Source organism: Bufo bufo, chromosome 11, assembly GCF_905171765.1.
Source record: "Bufo bufo chromosome 11, aBufBuf1.1, whole genome shotgun sequence".
Lineage (NCBI taxonomy): Eukaryota > Metazoa > Chordata > Amphibia > Anura > Bufonidae > Bufo > Bufo bufo.
The window spans coordinates 64,839,039-64,861,100 of NC_053399.1; the positions used below are offsets into that span (position 1 = coordinate 64,839,039).

The 22,062-nt window shown below is 42.5% G+C and overlaps 1 protein-coding gene across 1 annotated transcript in view; it reads left to right on the forward strand.

Moving 5' to 3' along the window:
• The window catches only part of ARHGAP5 (Rho GTPase activating protein 5), a 127,704-nt gene extending 108,325 nt beyond the window's left edge, over positions 1–19,379 (forward strand). The window contains exons 4-7 of the mRNA XM_040412796.1: positions 1,599–1,676; positions 14,833–14,964; positions 16,832–16,937; positions 18,457–19,379. Of these exons, the coding sequence (XP_040268730.1) occupies positions 1,599–1,676; positions 14,833–14,964; positions 16,832–16,937; positions 18,457–18,790 (650 nt within the window). The 3' untranslated portion in view covers positions 18,791–19,379. The remainder of the gene's footprint in view (positions 1–1,598; positions 1,677–14,832; positions 14,965–16,831; positions 16,938–18,456) is intronic.
• Positions 19,380–22,062: the final 2,683 nt, after the last annotated feature.

Genomic DNA, 22,062 nt, shown 5'->3' on the forward strand with positions numbered 1-22,062 from the left:
GATGACAGACTCCTGGAAACTTGGCACCATGATCCTGTACTATTATCTGCAGTACTACATGTGTACTACTACAGATAAGGAGTCCAGATCTCTACAGTGATCCCCCAAGATACAATGGCCTCAGGTTACAATATTTTCAACATACAATGGTCTTTTCTGACCCATTGTAAGTTGAAACTAGACTCAACATATAATGCCTCAGATCCAACCAATCAAGGCCACTTCTTTGGTAAAATAGCTGTCTTAGGGCTCTTTCACACTTGCGTTATTGTCTTCCGGCATAGAGTTCCGTCGTCAGGGCTCTATGCCGGAAGAATCCTGATCAGGATTATCCTAATGCATTCTGAATGGAGAGTAATCCGTTCAGGATGTCTTCAGTTCCGGTACGGAACGTTTGTTGGCCGGAGAAAATACCGCAGCATGCTGCGCTTTTTGCTCCGGCCAAAAATCCGGAACACTTGCCGCAAGGCCGGATCCGGAATTAATGCCCATTGGAAGGCATTGATCCGGATCCGGCCTTAAGCTAAACGTCGTTTCGGCGCATTGCCGGAGCCGACATTTAGCTTTTTCTGAGTGGTTACCATGGCTGCCGGGACGCTAAAGTCCTGACAGCCATGGTAAGTGTAGTGGGGAGCGGGGGAGCAGTGTACTTACCGTCCGTGCGGCTCCCCGGGCGCTCCAGAGTGACGTCAGGGCGCCCCAAGCGCATGGATCACGTGATCCATGTGATCACGTCATCCATGCGCATGGGGCGCTCTGACGTCATTCTGGAGCGCCCCGGGAGCCGCACGGACTTTAAGTATACCGCTCCCCCGCTCCCCACTACTACTATGGCAACCAGGACTTTAATAGCGTCCTGGGTGCCATAGTAACACTGAAAGCATTTGGAAGACGGTTCCGTCTTCAAATGCTTTCAGTACACTTGCGTTTTTCCGGATCCGGCAGGCACCTCCGGCAACGGAAGTGCATGCCGGATCCCAACAACGCAAGTGTGAAAGAGGCCTTAGTTGCTAGTTAGCAGGTATTCCTGATGTTACCAATGTAGTAGAGTTAATACTCATGATTTCTGAGATGTGTTATCTAAACTAAGCAAACACCTTCAATTATCACCTTGCTTTTCAATGGCTTTTGTTTCAAGATAACACGATTTAACAAATTTGAGTTAAGAGTTTGAGTGCTAACCCTGCTACATCTGTATATGTAAGGACGTGTTTTATCTGTCTTGGTTATCTGCTTATTTTTCAAAAATATTCATTTTCTCTTATCTTGGATGACATTTTAGGGCTTTGGAACAGATTACTCAACTTACAATGGTTTCAACATACAATGGTCTTCCTGGAACCAATTAATATTGTAATTTGAGGGACCACTGTATTTTCTCATACAGCAGTCCGGACTGTGTATTTCAGTACAGCTTTGAGTGCTGAACAAGGGGCAGTAGGCAAATAAAAAATGGCCACCTGGACTCCTTATCTGGAGTGATACTCCTGTAGTAGTGCAGGCAAAAGTCAAAATTTTGGTGACCGATTCGATTTAACACCTCATCAGGCAGCAGCAGAACTCGCATTTATAATTTTTTGCTTTCCATTTAATTTTAGGACTTGGCACTGAAGGTTTATATCGTGTGAGTGGGTACAAAACGGACCAAGATAATATTCAAAAGCAGTTTGACCTGGGTGAGTAGTTTCCATTGTTATGAATTAGAAAATAATTGTACACTTTCCTGGCTAGTATAGTACAGTAGGGTTGTTTTGATACCAAAATTTTGATTCGGTTTCGATACCATAAAAAAGTATTGTGATTCTCGATACCATTTGATACCACAAGAAACAGCGTTCACCGCAAAGGTGTGTGTGTGTGTGTGTGTATATATGTATATGTATGTGTGTATATGTATAATTTATTTATATATATATATTATATCATTTTAATAGTTTGGACTTTTTGGACGTGGTGATAAGTAATGTTTATTGTTTATATATTTTATATGTAAAATTGGGAAAGGGGGTGATTTATACTTAATATTTTGTTGGGTTTTTTTATATTTATTTTTACTTAAAGAGGACCTTTCACCGATTCTTACCCTATGAACTAACTATACAGATATGTAGAGCGGCGCCCGGGGATCTCACTGCACTTACTATTATCCCCGGGCGCCGCTCCGTTCTCCTGCTATGTCCTACGGTATTATCCCCGGGCGCCGCTCCACATGTCTGTATACTTAGTTCATAGGGTAAGAATCGGTGAAAGGTCCTCTTTAACTATTTCCCCCCTTAGGGGCTAGAACCTGGAATCTTTCAATCCCTTGTCCTATTCACCCTAATAGAGCTCTATTAGGGTGAATAGGACTTCACACTCTCCCTGCTGCCCTGTGCATAGCACACACAGCAGCAGGGAGCTTACCATGGCAGCCAGGGCTTTAGTAGCGTCCTGGCTGCCATGGTAACTGATCGGAGCCCCTGGATTACACTGCTGGGGCTCTGATCAGAAGCTGCCACTGCACCACCAATGAGGAGGAGCGGAGGGGACCCTGTGGCCACTGCCACCAATGATTCTAATACTGGGTGGAGGGGGCGCACTGCGCCACCAACTATTTTAATACTGCGGGGTTGAGGGGCGGACGCACTGCACCACTAAAGATAATCAACATTTAATACAGGAGGCAGGTGCGGCACCTGAGGGGTTAACTGCTCCGCGCCAGCACCTGCTACTAACTGCTTGTAACTCTGGTACCCACTCTGGTTTTAAGAATGAGACTCCATTGAGCACTGTAGTGAATAGAGACACACATGCATGGCTGTCTCCATTCACTGCTATAGAACTTCCAAAAATAGGCAAGTGCACGGCCTGCTCTCCATTCACTACAGTGTGCGACGGGATCCCATTCATGAGATGTGAGTGGGTCCCAGAGGTGGTAATTCCACCTATCGGCCTTTATGGCATAACCTTTGGGTTTGTCTTTAATGTCCCGAGGGCAATACCCATTTAACATTGGGTCTTTAGAGATGGCGTCCTCTCCAGACTGGAGGCAGCACCATAGCTGCTAGGTACCTGCTGTTTAACACAGTAGACACCAGGGGCCAGTGTCTGCGATCGACAAAAATACTGATTGCAGACATTTAACCCCTCAGATGCTGTGGTCAAATGTGAACATATATATAAGAGGTAAAAAACCTGGAAGCATGCTCTTCCTGTGCAGGAAAGCCTTCCCCTGACTGAGAATGGGGAAGGTGTTCCTTAGCAGTAATAAGCCAGAGCCTGTATTCAGTGAGGAACAGAAGTATTTGAACACCTTGTGATTTTGAAAGTTCTCCCACTTAGAAATCATGGAGGGGTTTGAAATTCACATTGTAGGTGCATTCCCACTCAGACAGCATTTTAAAAAAACTCAGGAATGCACATTGTATGATTTTTAAATAATTTATTTGTCCTGTACTGCTGAACATAAGTATTTGAACACCTGAGAAAATCTGTGTTGATATCTGGTACAGAAGCCTTTGTTTGCAATTACAGAGGTCAAACGTTTCCTGTAGTTCTTGACCAGGTTTGCACACACTGCAACAGGGATTTTGGCCCACTTCTCCACACAGATCTCCTCAAGATCTGTCAGGTTTCAGGGCTGTCTCTGAGCAACACGGAGTTTCAGCTCCCTCCAAAGATGTTCTATTGGATTTAGGTCTGGAGACTGGCTAGGCCACTCCAGAACCTTGATATGCTTCTTACGGAGCCACTCCTTGGTTATCCTGGCTGTGTGCTTCGGGTCGTTGTCATGTTAGAAGACCCAGCCACGACCCATCTTCAATGCTCTGACTGAGGGAAGGAGGTTGTCGCTCAAAATCTCACAATAAATGGCCCCATTCATCCTCTCCTTAATACAGTGCAGTCATCCTGTCCCCTTCACAGAAAAGCACCCCCAAAGCATGATGTTAACACCGCCATGGTTCACAGTAGGGATGGTGCTGTTGGGATGCAACTCCATCCTTCTTTTTCCTCTAAACACGACGAGTGAAGTTTAGACCAAAAAGTTCTACTTTGGTCTCATCTGACCACATGACTTTCTCCCATGCCTCCTCTGGATCATCCAGATGGTCATTGGCATACTTCAGACAGGCCTGGACATGTGATGATTTGAGCAGGGGAACCTTCCGTGCAATGCATGATTTGAAACCATGAAGGCGTAGTGTTCTACCGACCGTGACCTTTGAAACTATGGTCCCAGCTCTCCATGTCATTGACCAGCTCCTCCCTTGTAGTTCTGGGTTGATTCCTCACCTTTCTTATCAGTGATACCCTCCAAGGTGAGATCTTGCATGGAGCACCAGTCCGATGGAGACTGACAGTCGTCTTTAGCCTCTTCCATTTTCTAACAATTGCTCCAACAGTTGATCTATTTTCACCAAGCTGCTTGGCAATTGCCCCGTAGCCTTTTCCAGCTTTGTGGAGGTCCACAATTTTGTCTCAGAAATATCCCTTTTCTGAAGATACTACCCTTTGGGATAAATGCCCAAAGGTAGACGCCCCTGTAGCGAAATTGACGAAAAAATCAGCACTATCTTTTGAGGACTTGGGTCTCCGAAAAGACCCTATGGACAAAAAAAGTGAATCGTTCCTAAAGAGATCCCGGGAAGCATCAATGTCCATTTTAAGACCTAGTGTGGCATCCACTTACACGGCCAGATCTTTGGCTATCTGGATTAATCAGCTAGAGGAACATCTTATGGCAGTTACTCCAAGGTAGGACATCACCTCTTCCTTGCCCATGATTAAACAGGCGGCAAATTTTTTGGCAGATGCCTCAGTGGACACTATATTAGACTAGCAGCAAAATCAGCAGCCCTTTCTAATGCCACTAGAAGAGCCATTTGGTTAAGATCATGGTCAGGGGACGCAGCATCAAAAAACAAGCTGTGCAGTATACCCTGTGAAGGTGATAGGATCTTTGGATCTGTACTTGATGACATTCTTGAGAAAGCCACTAACAAGAAAAAAGGTTTTCCATCAGACCCCCGTAATTTTCATCCGAAACGAAATTTCACCGGAGCCACAAGGGGCAGGCAAGATGAGAAGAAAAGAGGGTTTTCTTCCAGATGGCAAACGGGTAGAGGAAGAGGAAAAGGTATTCTCTTCAACCCAACAAATTCTTCCCGAAAGTCTTCAGTTCAATGACGCCAGAAGCAGCGTGGGAGGAAGACTAAATAGATTCTTGTCGGCTTGGAAAAGCATTTCCAAGTCTCCTTGGGTTTTGGACGTCATATCAACAGGCCTAAAACTGGAGTTCTCCTCCTTACCTCTGGATGTCTTCCGGGTCACCAGAGAACCAAAAACAATTCAGTCTTTGCTCAGAGACCAAATAAGAATTCTACTACAAAAAGAGGCCATTGTCCAGTTCCCCCAGCGGAAGAGACAACAGGATTTTATTCCCCAGTATTTCTAGTACGAAAACCAAACGGCTCATTCAGAGCAATAATAAACCTAAAGGGCCTAAATAGTTTTCTCCATTACAAACGTTTCAAAATGGAAACAATAAAATCCACCATAAATCTATTAAGCAGAGACTGGATTTAACCGACGCGTACTATCACATTCCAGTCTGCAGTGCCCACCAGAAGTATCTAAGATTCGCAATTCAGGGGGAAGAAGGAATACTTCAGTTTCAGGTTCTCCCGTTTGGCCTAACTTCCTCACCAAGGGTCTTTTCAAAAGTAATGGCCGAAGCGGTAGCAGATTTACATCAAAAAGGCATTTTAATCGTCCCCTACTTGGACGATTTTCTTATTGCTGCCGAGTTGGAGCAGATCCTAGAAGAACAACTGGTTGTTGTGCGGCAGGATCTAGAAAAGTTAGGTTGGATGATAAATCCAGAAAAATCGGATCTTCATCCCTGGAAAAAGAAGATATTTTTGGGAATGTTATTGGATTCAGAGCTTATGAAGACCTTCCTGCCAGTAGAGAAGCGGTTAAAAATCATCCAGGAGATTTCTCTGTTCCGCAGCAGGAAGAAAGTATCCATTCGAATAATTTATGAAGATATTAGGTCTAATGTCTTCCTTGATTCCAGCTGTAAAATGGGCACAGGCTCATTCTCGAACCCTTCAAGCGTTCATGTTAAGAAATTGGGACAAACACAAATCCTCCCTAGAGAAAAAGGTAAAATTTCCCCAGTATGTAAAAAAAATCCCTAGATTAGTGGCAGAAGAGAAATCTATCAGACAACGTCACGACAGTTACCTACTTGAACAAGCAGGGAGGTACAAAAAGCCCATCCCTGTCAAGAGTATCAGAAAAGATATTCAGATGGGCAAAGAGAAATATACATTCTAGCTCAGCAGTACACATAAGTGGAAAAGAGAACAAAATCGCAGATTTCTTGAGCTGAGATACTCTGAAAGAAGGGGAGTGTAGTCTAAAACAAATCTTTTTTTCAGATAACAAAAAGATGGGTTTTTCCAGACCTAGACTTGTTTGCAATAAATTTCAAGATGGTGGCTCACTCCAAGAGAATTATTGGAGCAGGTGCTGCTAACCCAAATAAGAGGGACACCCACCCTCTGAATAGGTATGTGCATTAACTGTTAAAGTAATGGGTGAGCACACTTCATTTGGACTTTTCAATAAAATGTAATTAAATCAAACAATTGAATAGTTTACACGTGTGTACCTTAATAAAAATATAAAACACTATAAAATCCTGTAAGATAAAATGAAATGCAAAAAATGCAATATACACAGCAACGCTTGATCGAACAGAGTCCACACAATTGATGGATACTTCTCAATTTATAGTCAATTCACAATGTGATCAGCTGACTGTATAATGTTGAGTATCCTATTGATATGGATAATGATGGCATACAGATGGATCCATATATGGATGCGAGCCAATATCTGAAATATGTCTCAATTTTCAAGTTCTTGAACCTTTCTTAAATTATTTCAAGATGTTGTTATCGTATTGCCGGCAGTTCTTAAGTATTCATTAGTAATCACTGTGTTTGTAGGCAGAGTTCCTCTTACCTTCCTCGATGTTTATAATGGTTCGGGCGAGGGTCTGGCGGTGCCCGATGATGCCCGCGTCACACTCAGTACACCTCGAGCCTGCTTCCCCGAGTTCTCGCGGGAGTTAGGACGAGACTTACGTGTCTCACGTCCGTACCTTTTTAGTCTTCCGGTACAAAACAGAGGAAGGTGCCTTTTTGGTCCGTGTATAGTTGTTCCGGTGATCTTTCCTCTATCTCGAAATTTCAATTTTCATAGCGTGGCCACGCTTATGGTTGCGGAGGTGCTCTGTACAGGTGTCCGATCAAACCCACTGGTTTGCAACTCGTCAAAACAGAAAAACAAAAAGATTTTGCTCCCTATCCTACAAGGATCGCCCAATTTTCGCTCTCCCAGCCTTGGCCAAAAGAAAATATGTATGCCTTTCCCCCGTTTGCATTGATTCCAAAGATCCTACAACGAGTACTACAGGAGAACCACAAGCTAATACTAATCGCACCTTATTGGCCAAGGAGGTCTTGGTTTCCGTTACTTCTGAGGATGTCGGCAGGGGACTTTTGGATTCTACCGAATATTCCAGACCACATCAGGGTCCAGTGGTACATCCAAAATCATCAGGTCTGCGGCTGACAGCCTGGAATCTGAACGGGAATTACGGAAGAAGGGACTCTCTGAAGCTGTTAATCTCTACTATACTCCACAGCCGTAAAACTATCACGTCAAAAATCTATAATAGAATCTGGAGGGCCTTTCTGAAATTTACAGAAGGTAACACTGGAGCTCCCTTTATGATCCCTAATATCTTAGATTTTCTACAGAGCGGTTTGGATAAAGGTTTAAGCGTTAGCACCATTAAGGTCCAGATTTCAGCCCTCAGTGCTTATTTAGATTCTAGACTTGCAGAGTTGGATTATATTAAAAGGTTTATTAAAGGGGCCAGTAGGAAGGAACCTATGAGTAGAACCACTGTCCCTCCCTGGGATTTAACCTTAGTGTTATCCACTTTAATTGAGTCCCCATTTGAGCCTCTGCCAGAGATTTCTTTAAAATTGCTGACATTAAAAACAATCTTTTTCGTTGCAATTACTACAGCTAGAAGGATAGGGGAGATACAGACCTTTTCATGCAGACCACCATATTTCACAATTAGAGATGATAGAATAGTGCTAAAACACTCTCCCTCCTTTTTACCGAAGGTTGTATCAAAATTCCATTGTGTACAAGAAGTATCCCTGCCTTACTTTGGATCTCCCAACAGGCAGTCAGGAACAAAGGCGGTTTCACAATTTGGACATTCGCAGATCAGTGTTGACCTATCTTAAGACAATAGAAGAGTTTAGGAAGACAGACAGGCTTTTTGTTCAGTTTGCAGGGCCAAATAAAGGAAAAGCTGCAAGCAAAACTACAATAGGCAGATGGATCAGAACGTTAATCCTACTTTGTTATGATCTGAAAAAGGTTTCTCCCCCAGCAGGGTTAAAGGCTCATTCAACGCAATCAGTCGCAGCCTCATGGCCTGAGTCAGCCGATGTACCTCTGGAACAGATTTGCCAAGCAGCCATGTGGTCTTCGCCCTCAACGTTCTTTAGACATTATCAGTTAGACGTGCTAAAAAATAAGGACTGGTCTTTCTCTCGCAGAGTGTTATCTGCGGTTGTCCCTCCCTAGTCTTGAATTTCTCTGTTATTCCTCCTATCAATAGTGCCGCTGTGGGGGGCGTTTGGAAAGATTTCAATTACTTACTAGTAATTGGTTTTTCCTCTAGCCCCCACAGAGGCACGGGGAAATCCCCCCCCCCCCCCACATTATTTTGATTCTGAAGAAATTTTGTTTGTCTCTGAGTATAATCTGTTGTTTAAATAGAGATAAATAATATGATTGCATCCATTTCAGAGTTTCTCGGTTATTTACTGGAGCAGGTAAGGGGAGGGGACTATTTAAAGATCTCCACGTTTCCTGTCCCTGGGGGAGGCGGGGTAATCCTATCAATCATGCCGCTGTGGGGGCTAGAGGAAAATCCAATTACCGGTAAGTAATTGAAATCTTTCCAAACGCCCCCACAGCGGCACGATTGATAAGGAGGAATAACAGAGAAATTAAAGTCACCTTACATCACAAAAAGTGTAATAGCAAGCGATCAAAAAGTCATATGCACCCCAAAATAGTGCCAATCAAACCGTCATCTCATCCCGCAAAACATGAGACCCTACCTAAGATAATCGCCCAAAAACTGAAAAAACTATGGCTCGCAGACTATGGAGACACTAAGGCTACTTTCACACTAGCGTTCGGATGTCCGCTCGTGCGCTCCGTTTGAAGGGGCTCACGAGCGGCCCCGAACGCATCCGTCTGGCCCCAATGCATTCTCAGTGGAGGCGGATCCACTGAGAATGCATCCGCCTGCCAGCGCTCAGCCTCCGCTCCGCTCAGTGAGCGGACACCTGAACGCTGCTTGCAGCGTTCGGGTGTCCGCCTGGCCGTGCGGAGGCGAGCGGATCCGTCCAGACTTACAATGTAAGTCAATGGGGACGGATCCGCTTGAAGATGACACCATATGGCTCAATCTTCAAGCGGATCCGTTCCCCATTGAGTTACAATGTAAAGTCTGAACGGATCCGCTCAGGCTACTTTCATACTTAGAAAATTTTCTACGTTTTAATGCAGACGGATCCGTTCTGAACGGATGCGAACGTCTGCATTATCGGAGCGGATCCGTCTGATGAAACATCAGACGGATCCGCTCCGAACGCTAGTGTGAAAGTAGCCTTAAACATGATTTTTTTTTTTTTGTTTAAAAAATGAAATCATTGCATAAATTAAAAATAAATTGTATACATATTGGGTATCCCCGCATCCGTGACAACCTGGTCTATAAAAATATCACATGATCTAACCTGTCAGATGACTGTTGTAAATAACAAAAAATAAAAACGGTGCCAAAACAGCTATTTCTTATCTTGCCTCACAAAAAGTGTAATATAGAGCAACCAAAAATCATATGTACCCTAAACTAGTACCAACGATACTGCCACCCTATCCCGTAGTTTCTAAAATGGGGCCACTTTTTTGGAGTTTCTACTCTAGAGGTGCATCAGGGGGGCTTCAAATGGGACATGGTGTAAAAAAAACAGTCCAGCAAAATCTGCCTTCCAAAAACCGTATGGCATTCCTTTCCTTCTGCGCCCTGCCGTGTGCCCATACAGCTGTTTTCGACCACATATGGGGTGTTTCTGTAAACTACAGAATCAGGGCCATAAATATTGAGTTTGGTTTGGCTGTTAACCCTTGCTTTGTTACTGGGAAAAATTGTTTAAAATGGAAAATTTGCCAAAAAATTGAAATTCTGAAATTTCATCTCCATTTTCCAATAACTCTTGTGGAACACCTAAAGGGTTAACGACGTTTGTAAAATCAGTTTTCAATACCTTGAGGGGTGTAGTTTCTTAGATGGGGTCACTTTTATTGAGTTTCTACTGTAGGGGTGCATCAGAGGAGCTTCAAATGGGACATGGTGTCAAAAAAAACAGTCCAGCAATATCTGCCTTCCAAAAACCGTATGGCATTCCTTTCCTTCTGTGCCCTGCCGTGTGCCCGTACAGCAGTTTATGACCACATATGGGGTGTTTCTGTAAACTACAGAATCAGGGCCATAAATATTGAGTTTGGTTTGGCTGTTAACCCTTGCTTTGTAACTGGAAAAAAATTATTAAAATCTAAAATGTGCCAAAAAAGGGAAATTTTGAAATTGTATCTCTTTTCCATTAATTCTTGTGGAACCAAAGTTTGTAAAATCAGTTTTGAATACCTTGAGGGGTGTAGTTTATAGAATGGGGTCATTTTTGGGTAGTTTCTATTATGTAAGTCTCGCAAAGTGACTTCAAACCTGAACTGGTCCCTCAAAATTGGGTTTTTGAAAATTTCTTTTAAGCCTTGTAACATCCCCAAAAAATAAAATATAATTCCTAAAATGATCCAAACATGAAGTAGACATATGGGGAATGTAAAGTAATAACTATTTTTGGAGGTATTACTATGTATTATAGAAGAGAAATTAAAACTTGGAAATTTGAATTTTTAAAAAAAAAAATTGGTACATTTGGTATTTTATAAATAAAAAAGAATTTTTTTTACTTCATTTTACCAGTGTCATGAAGTACAATATGTGACGAAAAACAATCTCAGAATGGCCTGAATAAGTCAAAGCGTTTTAAAGTTATCAGCACTTAAAGTGACACTGGTCAGATTTTCAAAAAATGGCCAAGTCCTTAAGGTGAAATAGGGCTGAGTCCTTAAGGGGTTAAGGAGTTAAAATAATTAGGATGGATACAGAAATCCGAACCCGATTTGGCTCAACCCTACTGCCGCACATTTCTCCACAGATATTGTAACTGGACATGTACAGTCGTGGCCAAAAGTTTTGAGAATGACAAAAATATTAGTTTTCACAAAGTTTGCTGCTAAACTGCTTTTAGATCTTTGTTTCAGTTGTTTCTATGATGTAGTGAAATATAATTACACACACTTCATACGTCTCAAAGGCTTTTATCGACAATTACATGACATTTATGCAGAGAGTCAGTATTTGCAGTGTTGGCCCTTCTTTTTCAGGACCTCTGCAATTCGACTGGGCATGCTCTCAATCAACTTCTGGGCCCATTCCTGACTGATAGCAACCCATTCTTTCATAATCACTTCTTGGAGTTTGTCAGAATTAGTTGGTTTTTGTTTGTCCTCCTGCCTCTTGAGGATTGACCACAAGTTCTCAATGGGATTAAGATCTGGGGAGTTTCCAGGCCATGGACCCAAAATGTCAACGTTTTGGTCCCCGAGCCACTTAGTTATCACTTTTGCCTTATGGCACGGTGCTCCATCGTGCTGGAAAATGCATTGTTCTTCACCAAACTATTGTTGGAAGAAGTTGCTGTTGGAGGGTGTTTTGGTACCATTCTTTATTCATGGCTGTGTTTTTGGGCAAAATTGTGAGTGAGCCCACTCCCTTGGATGAGAAGGAACCCCACACATGAATGGTCTCAGGATGCTTTACTGTTGGCATGACACAGGACTGATGGTAGCGCTCACCTTTTCTTCTCCGGACAAGCCTTTTTCCAGATGCCCCAAACAATCGGAAAGAGGCTTCATCAGAGAATGACTTTGCCCCAGTCCTCAGCAGTCCATTCACCATACTTTCTGCAGAAGATCAATCTGAAGCCTTCGCCCTGAAGCCTTCTTAACAAGAATTGAACCTCTTTCCTTGAAGTTCTTGATGATCCTATAAATTGTTGATTGAGGTGCAATCTTAGTAGCCACAATATCCTTGCCTGTGAAGCCATTTTTATGCAACGCAATGATGGCTGCACGCGTTTCTTTGCAGGTCACCATGGTTAACAATGGAAGAACAATGATTTCAAGCCTCACCCTCCTTTTAACATGTCAAGTCTGCCATTTTAACCCAATCAGCCTGACATAATGATCTCCAGCCTTGTGCTCGTCAACATTCTCACCTGAGTTAACAAGACGATTACTGAAATGATCTCAGCAGGTCCTTTAATGACAGCAATGAAATGCAGTGGAAAGGTTTTTTTTGGGATTAAGTTAATTTTCATGGCAAAGAAGGACTATGCAATTCATCTGATCACTCTTCATAACATTCTGGAGTATATGCAAATTGCTATTATAAAAACTTAAGCAGCAACTTTTCCAATATTTATGTAATTCTCAAAACTTTTGGCCACGACTGTAGATCCTTTACACTTGCAAATTGCCAAAGCTAGCATTCCAGCTGGTTCCATAAATGCTCGAATAGTGATAAATCTGGTGACTACTGGGCAGGTCAAGCAATCTGCCTGAGATATTTCCGGAAACCCTTGCTGTGTGTGGGTGAGCATTAGGCCTCATGCACACGACCGTTGTTGTGTTCCGTTCCACAAAATGGGGTTCCGTTGTTCCGTGATCAGTTTCCGTGTGTCTTCCTTTATTTTTGGAGGACCACCAGACATAAAGGAAGGTTAACAAAAATGTCTAAGACAGGTTTGCCATGAAAATGATAGGAATAAAATGGACGTGCAGACGCGGATGACAATCTCGTGTGCCTCTGCGTTTTTTAGCAGTCCCATTGACTTGAATGGGTCCGCAAACCGTTTTCCGCGGACAAGAATAGGACAGGTTATATTTTTTGGACGGACTGGAACCACGGATCATGGACGCGGATAGCAAACTGTGCACTATCCTCATTTTCAACGGCTCCATAGAAATGAATGGGTCCGCATCTGAAACGCTAAAATCGGCGGAACGGACGCGGAGTCAAACAACGGTCATGTGCATGAGGCCTTATCCTGCTGAAAAATGACAATTGAAAGCCATGAGGTAACATATGGCCGCAGGATGTCCTGTGAGCTGTTAGGAGTATAGCAGTATAAGGTCTCATGCACACGACCGTATTTTGTTTGCGTGTCCGTTCCGTTTCTTTTGCGGACCCATTCATTTCAATGGGTCCGCAAAAAAAGCGGACAGCACACCGTGTGCTGTCTGCATCAGTATGTCTGTTCCGTTGCTCCGCAAAAAAAATTGTGCATGTCCTATTTTTTTCTAGTTTGCGGACAAGGATAGGCATTATTACAATGGATCCGCAAAAAAAATGGATGCCATACGGAACGGCATCTGTTTTTTTTTTTTTTTTTGCAGATCCACAATTTGCAGACCGCAAAAGACATACGGTCGTGTGCATGTAGCCTAATACAGCTGTTAGTCACCCTTTCCAATTACAGCCACTGAAGTTCAAATGCTGGTCCAGCTTCCCCTACTTCACTTCCTGATCTGGTTTGAAACGCCAAAAATGGATCACTCGGCTTTGTCATTTCCAGGGTGTGGTCTCTGATCTGGATCATTCAGGATTACGCCAAATTTTTATCCAGAGTCCGCTGTAGATCCAACTAGTATTATATGTTGGTGTCTGATGTTTTTTATTTAAAAAAAAGTTGCTTAATTTCCCTCCTGCGGCTTCTGTGCTTTGCACTTTTGCAGCGTCCTAAAACCGTTCAGTAGCAGATCTGTCTGATGGCTCATTCTCAAATCCATCTCTGACATCTGAACAAATGATCGATTACCTAATCGCAGTTGAACTTTGCTTTGGTCAGTAAATCGGCTTAGTAGATTGTTTATCAGAGGTGAAAGACGGACTGGAGACAGACATGTGAGTCTGACAGATTTGCTACTGAATGGTTTCATGACACTTCTACAGATGTAGTAGAGTTAACACTCATGCTGTATGAGATGTGTTATCTAAACTAAATGTGTTAAGCAAACACCTTCAATTGCTTTTCAATGGCTTTTATTTCAAGATAACACAATGAGTTAAGAAATTTGAGATAAGAGTTTGAGTGTTAACCCTGCTACATCTGTATGTAGGGCAAAGAGCAGAAGCAAAAGGATGCTTAATCCTTCCAGACAGTCAGCTGCTCATTAAGTGGAGGTGAAGAGCTGCATTTATATACAGTGATCACCTCCACAGTATGATAGCTGCTTCTATCGCTCATCCCCATACAACACTTTGCTGCTCCTGGACAGCAATGTCCAGGAACGATGATTGAGGTGTACGCTACATCTGTATGTAGGGCAAAGGGCAGAAGCCAAAGGATGCTTAATTTTCCATAAAAACTATTACAAATGTTTTAGCCCAAAATGTAAGTAAACCAATAATACAAAATGGCTCCAAAGGTTTCTATAGCTTTTGGATGGGAGTATAAGATTAGAAAAGCAAATAGTTTGTTATGGGATGATCAAGGCTATGCCATCCGTTAAATGCTTCTCGCTGTACTAAAAGGTTTTCTCTGATTACAGATAACAGTTTGAACTTGGCTTCTATGGAGGTAAATGTAAATGCAGTGGCTGGTGCTCTCAAAGCTTTTTTTGCTGATCTGCCAGCCCCTCTAATACCATATATCCATCACCCAGAACTTCTGCAGGCTTCTAGTAAGTATGATTCTTTCTCGTCTACCTTACACCTTGCTAGCAGGTACCCTGATGATGACAGTGCTTTAGCACGGTTATAAGGTTATGTAACATTTTGTAATGTTTGGGGAGAAAATTTACTAGGACCTGACCTAGTGTGCTAAACCAAAACATAGAATGTAGCGTATACAAAAATGTAGATGGCTTTCAGGAAGTCTGTCCAAAATAAAATGTTAACCTTAAAGGGGTTGTCCTGCCATATATATTGATAACCTATCAGGATTGGTCACAATATCTGAGCCGCGGGGTGATCAGCTTTTTGAAGAGGAGGCAGCCCTCCACACTGCACGTTGTATCGGAAGTCCAGTATAATGGCAAGTACTTGTAATTAGACTACACCACTGCTACAGAGGAGACGACCCGCAGTGGAACAGCCAGGAAGCCTTCTCCAACAGCTGATCGGCATGGGTGCAGATTTCACCCTTCACATGCTAAACTGTAAAAGTGTGCCACTTGGCAATCCACCCATACACTTTCCACACTTCCCTGCGTTCCAAGCCCCTTAACGACAAGACATGCAGATCCCAATCTATAGTTTTATACAAGCCTTCCTGTTTAAAGGAACACTTCCTTCTGAAAGGGGTATTTTTTATTTTTCGTTTTGGCAATCCTATGCCATTGAAAATTTATAAACAAAATATTTTCCTATTGTAGCAGTCAGCACAGAGGGAAAACTCGTATAGATGGCGAACCCATTTTCTTTTACTGTTGCTGTGAGGGGAAGATGTTATCTGCTAGTATAATAGTAGATTGTATAACCAGGACAACAGTATAACCGTTTTATTGCTTTGATAGGTGTAGATAATACAGAAGAGCATTTCCACTTACCAGTGTAATGTGTAGTACTTTGAGTCACCCTCTCCCCCTCCCTCTCTTTGGCCGCAGTGAGTGAAAAAATCTAACTGTTTGCTGTGCTAAAAGTCCAAACAAAAGAGAAAGAGCCAAGAAAAAGTAGAATACATGGACTACAAAAAACTTATATATTCAGCAAACTATCCACTTCACATATAGGCTGTTAATTTCATAAAAAATGTTGATGGGATAATCACTGTGCAGCGCTGTGGAATATGTCACCGCTATAAGCAACAATAAATACATTTCTAAGATCTACTGTATAAGGAATTACTGAATACGGGTGCTTTGTATTTTGCAGTATGCAAAATGTGGATCCGCAAAAAATACGGATGACATCTGTGTTGCATCCGTGTCTTTATTTTTTTATTTTTTTGCAGACCCATTGTAACTGCCTATTCATGCCTGCAAAACAGACAAGAATGGCACATGTTCTATCTTTTTTGTGGGGCTTTGGAACGGAAATATGGATGTGGACAGTACATGGATGTGCGGTCCGCATTTTTTGCGGACCTATTGAAATGAATGTATCTGTATCCTAACTGCAAAAAATGTGGATTGGATGCAGACTAAAAATACAGTTATGTGAATGGGGCCTTACATGGTTTAGTAACTTTCCACAGAGGTAGATGTATATAATGTATGTATAATATAATAAGACTCAGCTACACAGGAGACACTCAGTCTAAGGCTCCATTCACACGTCCGCAAGTGTGGTCCGCATCCGTTTCCCGAATTGTGCGGAATGGGTGCAGACCCTTTCATTCTCTATGGGGACACTATGTGCTCTCTGCATCCGCATTTCCGGAGCACGGCCCCGATCTTCCAGTCCGCGGCTACCGAAAAAAATAGAACATGTCTTATTCTTGTCCGCAATTGGCAGTACTATGGGGGTGTCGGCCGGGTGTATTGCGGGTCAGCAATACACTACAGACATGTGAATGGACCCTAAGGAAGCTGTCTTCTTCCCCTGCAGAAATCCAGGACAGAATGGAGAGGCTGCATGATTTGAAGACTATTTTATGGAATTTTCCTGCTGCCAACTATGAAGTCTTGAAATACATCATATCTCATTTGAACAGGTGAGTGTTTGTATTTGCAGAAAGTAGGGAATGTATATAAGGAATAATAATTTGTAACCGTGCAATCCCCAGACCTTGGAGAGTGTTTGATATTTCATCTGCAGCGTTCGTATTCCGTACAGTATTAGACGGCTTCTTCAGAAATGTCAAATGCCACAATGATGCAGAATTCACCACGGAGTTCAAACATGTTTGCAAGCAGACTGAAATATGGTTTCTATGGCACACCCATTCGGTCTGAATGGTAGCTGGCATTCATGACTAGTAAGGCTTGCCACGCATAGTCCCGTCAATACGATTACGCAATGTAGAAAGTTTACGCAGGACATGTCGTGATCACTCCTGGAAATGACCAAGCCCTTCTTTATAAAATGATGCAATGGTTTCCCCTGTAAATCGCACAGGGACTGCCCCCCTTATTGTATGCCAGCTAGTTGAAGCATGCATCTGTGTGCCACCTCCTCCCACTCACTTTTTGAGACCGAGCCTGGCATCGTTCTGGGTGAAGCTGACCTAAATAGACGATCACAGTATAACTTTATAATAAAATCAGCCTGGCATAATGAGAGCTTCTCTGGGATTTGTTGTGGTAGGGCTAGCAAGGCTGAATTCTCTGTTAAACAGTTTTATGCTTGCAAATTAAAAGCTGTAATTTGTTCGCACCGCTTCCATTTAGGGCTACACGCGGTTTCTTTATCTCTCCGTCCAACTCAATAAAAGTCTGAGGCGGACGCACATGCTCAGTTCCATCCTTCAGCTGCCAGCAGCCATATTTGTTAGAACCTGTGAAAAGTACAAGGGGAGAGCCACAGTAGAAAGGACAAGTTCCTTAACAAAGAAAAGACAAACCCTCTGGACTGCCAGCTTGAAATAAATGTAGCTGAGCAATGAAAGGGTGGCTACCATAAGGCCCGTTAGTGACCGTAAAAAGACTTATAGGTGATTACTAATGGGTTAATTGTAGCACCACACATTTGGTCTTTCTGTGCACTGTTGGTGTTATGCAATGCCCCTTCCTCCTCGGCTAAGATTGATGTACCCAGTATAAGGAGGAGGGTCTTGTGGTTTATTTTATGCCTTGACTAAGTGCTTTATACGCTCAAAACGCATAGGAGTTTTCCTGTTTTTAGCCTCCTATTTTCCATGGAGTAAATTGTAGTGCTGCTGGAATTTTGGACCTTATACAATAAAGCACTTGGACTGAGACAAACGATTTACCGTAGTTTGTGCATTCTTTGTGGCCTTCCAGTTCTCCCCCCTCCCGTCCATAGACATGTATCAACGTGTGTAATCTGATACTTCTGTGAGTCTTGGAGAAATTTCAGAGGGATGAAACGGCTAATAACAGTAGAACTAAAATATATTACAAAGTTTCTTTTGGCCACTTGTTCTATAGATTTTTGCAAATTTGTGTGAAAAGTTAGTAACCATTTTTAAAAAGGTTTTTTTTAAAAATAAATAAATAAAAATTGTTCATTTAGTGATGAATATTATGGCTGTCTTTTTCTTTTATTTTTAGGGTTAGTCAACACAGCAAGACAAACCTGATGACTGCAGATAACCTTTCCATTTGCTTCTGGCCAACACTTATGCGCCCAGATTTTGAGAACAAGGAATTTTTCTCTACCACTAAGAACCACCAATCGGTTATAGAAAACTTCATTCAGCAGTGCCAGTTTTTCTTCTACGATGGTGAAATTGTTGACTCTCCAAGCGTCACCAGTTCTCCTTCAGCACAGCACTCCAGTCCTGGTCAGCTCGCACCACCTTTGGTCCCTCTGCAGTTACCTCCTCCTCTTCAGCCACAGCTACTACAGCCCACACTGCAAGCCGATCCCCTGGGCATCATATAACTGAGTACCGCTTGGTACTGTTTATTTAATATCTCCAGGTCCTTACTGGAAACAGTCATACAGGAAAAAGGCTAACTTCACCTGTAGTAAAATCTTAATGACACAGAAGCATTTGACTACTTTTAGTTCTCATTTTTTTGTTTGTATTTTTTAAACCCTTTGGAACGTTTAGCAAGAGATGGATCTGTGGCAGGCCTGGTTTGTGAATTTCGCTGCTGCATGGAACTCCTATATAAATACTATACATGTCTTCAGGTGTCATGAAGATACTTATCAGAAGAGAAGATTAAACAGAATAAACAAAATGGTTCTTTTCTATAGAAAACCTAATTAAATTTACAGAAATAAATCATTTATGAAGCATTAGTGCTTTCACAGCCCGGCTAAAGGCTGAGATTTATTTTGGTGTCCGCATCCGTGGTGTGCAGACGTGGGCATGTGTGGGTGCGTGTGGGAGCCTGGCAGTGGGGTGGGTTGTGGATTCGTTGTTGGCGGTGCTTGGAATGGAGCTTATCTTGTAAATGAAACAAAGTAATAATTGTATGTACATATATAAATGTTTGCATATTTGAGGAATAAACATCCATCCATTGAAGCACTGTTTTATTCGACATGAAGGAGCCGCTCTGCAGGTGTTCCTTAACTAGGCAATTGTGACTGCGATTCCAGGTCACAAAATGATCTGGCTACAGTCTAGTTGTTTTTTTTTTTTTTTTTTAGAAATGTAAAGTTTACTTTAAAATGAAAGTCTCACATTGCTCCAGAATCCATACGTATGGTAAGTTTGTAAAGTTTTTCTCTTGTACATTAAGCATTTCTTTTTTTCAGAACTGTTAAAGGGAACCTGTTACCGGGATTTTGTGTATAGAGCTGAGGACATGGGTTACTAGATGGTCGCTAGCACATCCGCAATATCCAGTCCCCATAGCTATCAGTGCTTTTATTGTGTAAAAAAAAACAACTATTTGATACATATGCAAATTAACCTGAGATGAGTCCTGTCCCTGACTCATCTAGTGTACAGGACTCATCTCAGATTAATTTGCATATGTATCAAATCTGCCATCTAGCAACCCATGTCCTCGGCTCTATACACAAAATCCCGGTGACAGGTTCCCTTTAATGTCTATACATTTAAAGGGGGTATTCAACCCATATAATGACCCCCTCCAATGCCTGGGCCCCTCATGTAGGTTATACTTACCCCGCTCATTGGCACCCACGTCGCTTCTGATCCCGACACGGCTGCCGCCACACAAGTCTCTGTAGCATTGTGGGTGACGCGAGGGAGGCTCGTCCCCGTCCCGGCCTTTTATTTGCTGCCTCTCCACCCCAGGGGCCGGATGTTTTTGATCTGCGCGACAGGGAGGTGCAGCGGCAGCCGTGCATGAATCAGAAGTGACGCGAGTGTAAGTATAATCCATATGAGGGGCCCAGTCCCATTTGATCGAAATGATCAAATCCCAATATTTGGTGATTACATCAGCATGTTATTTTGGATTCTAATTACTTCATTTCCCTGCTAGTGAGACAAACCTCTCCCCAAATGCCTGCTTGTTGCCTGCGGTGTTTACGGTGTGACACCTACATCTTGTACATGTGTATGCACAAGAAGAGTCCACACGGTAACGTAATGGCCATGCACCCACTTCATGGAGTCCAGGGAATTGTAATTATATGGTGATGCCATTAAAGGGGTTGTGTCACTTATCATGAAGAGAAAGTTAATACAAGGCACTTACTAATGTATTGTGATTACCCATATTGCCTCCCTTGCTGGCTGAATTCATTTTTCCATCACATTACACACTGCTTGTTTCCAGGGGTTATGGGCACTGCTGCAGAACAAAATGGGGTGGCTGGGATAGGATCAGCAGCATGTGTGCCTATGCATGCTCCTATGGTCCGTGTCACCAGGGGGGGCTGGAGCTTTTTCCTATAGTGTGCAAGCACGATCACCACTGATAGATTGCAGGGTGGTCATAACCACTGGAAACGAGCAGTGTATAATGTAATGGAAAAATAAATCAAGCCAGCAAAGGAAGCAATATGGACAATTACAATACATTAGTAAGTGCCTGGTATTAACTTTATCTACATGATAAATGTCATTTGCTGAAGTGAGACAACCCCTTTAAGGAGGGCGGTACCTAGACACCTTCTATTACAAGGTTCGCTGTACGAAGTGTTCCCTGGCTGTCTTGTCACTCATGTTGTAAGCATATTATAATGCGCCAATTGTGAAGTACCTGTTCTGGAACCTGTCAGTCCTTTATCACGCTTCCATTAGCTAGAGGTTAGTTTACCCATCAGAAATAGATTTTATTCTGCTCTTGTGTCCAAAAATAAGCACAGTAAGAGTTTTCCAATCAAGTGACCTTAGTTCATGGTCACACTCCCGCAGGCGGAGTACTGCTGTGCCACTTCCCAGAATAAGTGTATATTCACACATAGGGGAGATTTATCATTTTCCCCACACCAGTTTTCTGGTGGAAAAAAGTTGCAAACACTGTTTGACTTCCCACACCCAAGTATCATTTCTCCATTGCCCTTGCCACTTTCTCGAAAAGGGGGTGGGCTGGGGCCAGCGCATCCTGTACCTTGTCCATGTATCTTCTTTTACACCAGCTGGGGGCTGACAGATTTCAGTTTAGGCACAATGACTCTGGCGGCTGCGTCTAATTTATGATGAGGTGTACATCTGCCTCTGGCAGCACCTTGGGATAGCATAAATCACAAATTCCACCAATAGTGTTTGTAGTGAGTTTAAAAGCGCATCAGAGAGATGCATGTGCATTTCATAGTTTTGGTGTGGTTGAGAATATTCAGATTTTATTAGGTTTTCCAGTACAAATCAGTACAACAATCAATGAGATGCTGTTCAAACATTACAATGAATACAAAATAAAGCATTCAGCATTCTGGTACAATGTTTAGAATTCTAATAAACCTACAATATTGTTAACAGATAATAGGACAATGTGATCCATAAGAAAATGGTGAACATGGTAAAGTGCTGTGTAGCACAACAACTAAGGAAGAACACCAGTAATTGTGATATGCCAGAACCGCTCATCTAGCACTCCCCCAGACACTCTTCATTTGTTTTTCGGATATAAATGGCTGTGTGATGCATTTCTCATAAGACAATATGTGGAATATGGCAAGCAGAAGAGGATGTGCACCATAAATCCCATCTATGCAGCACTTGCGATCTAGCTTGGTGTGAAGCTGCATATATACATTCATGTTGCATATATTAATTAGGGCTA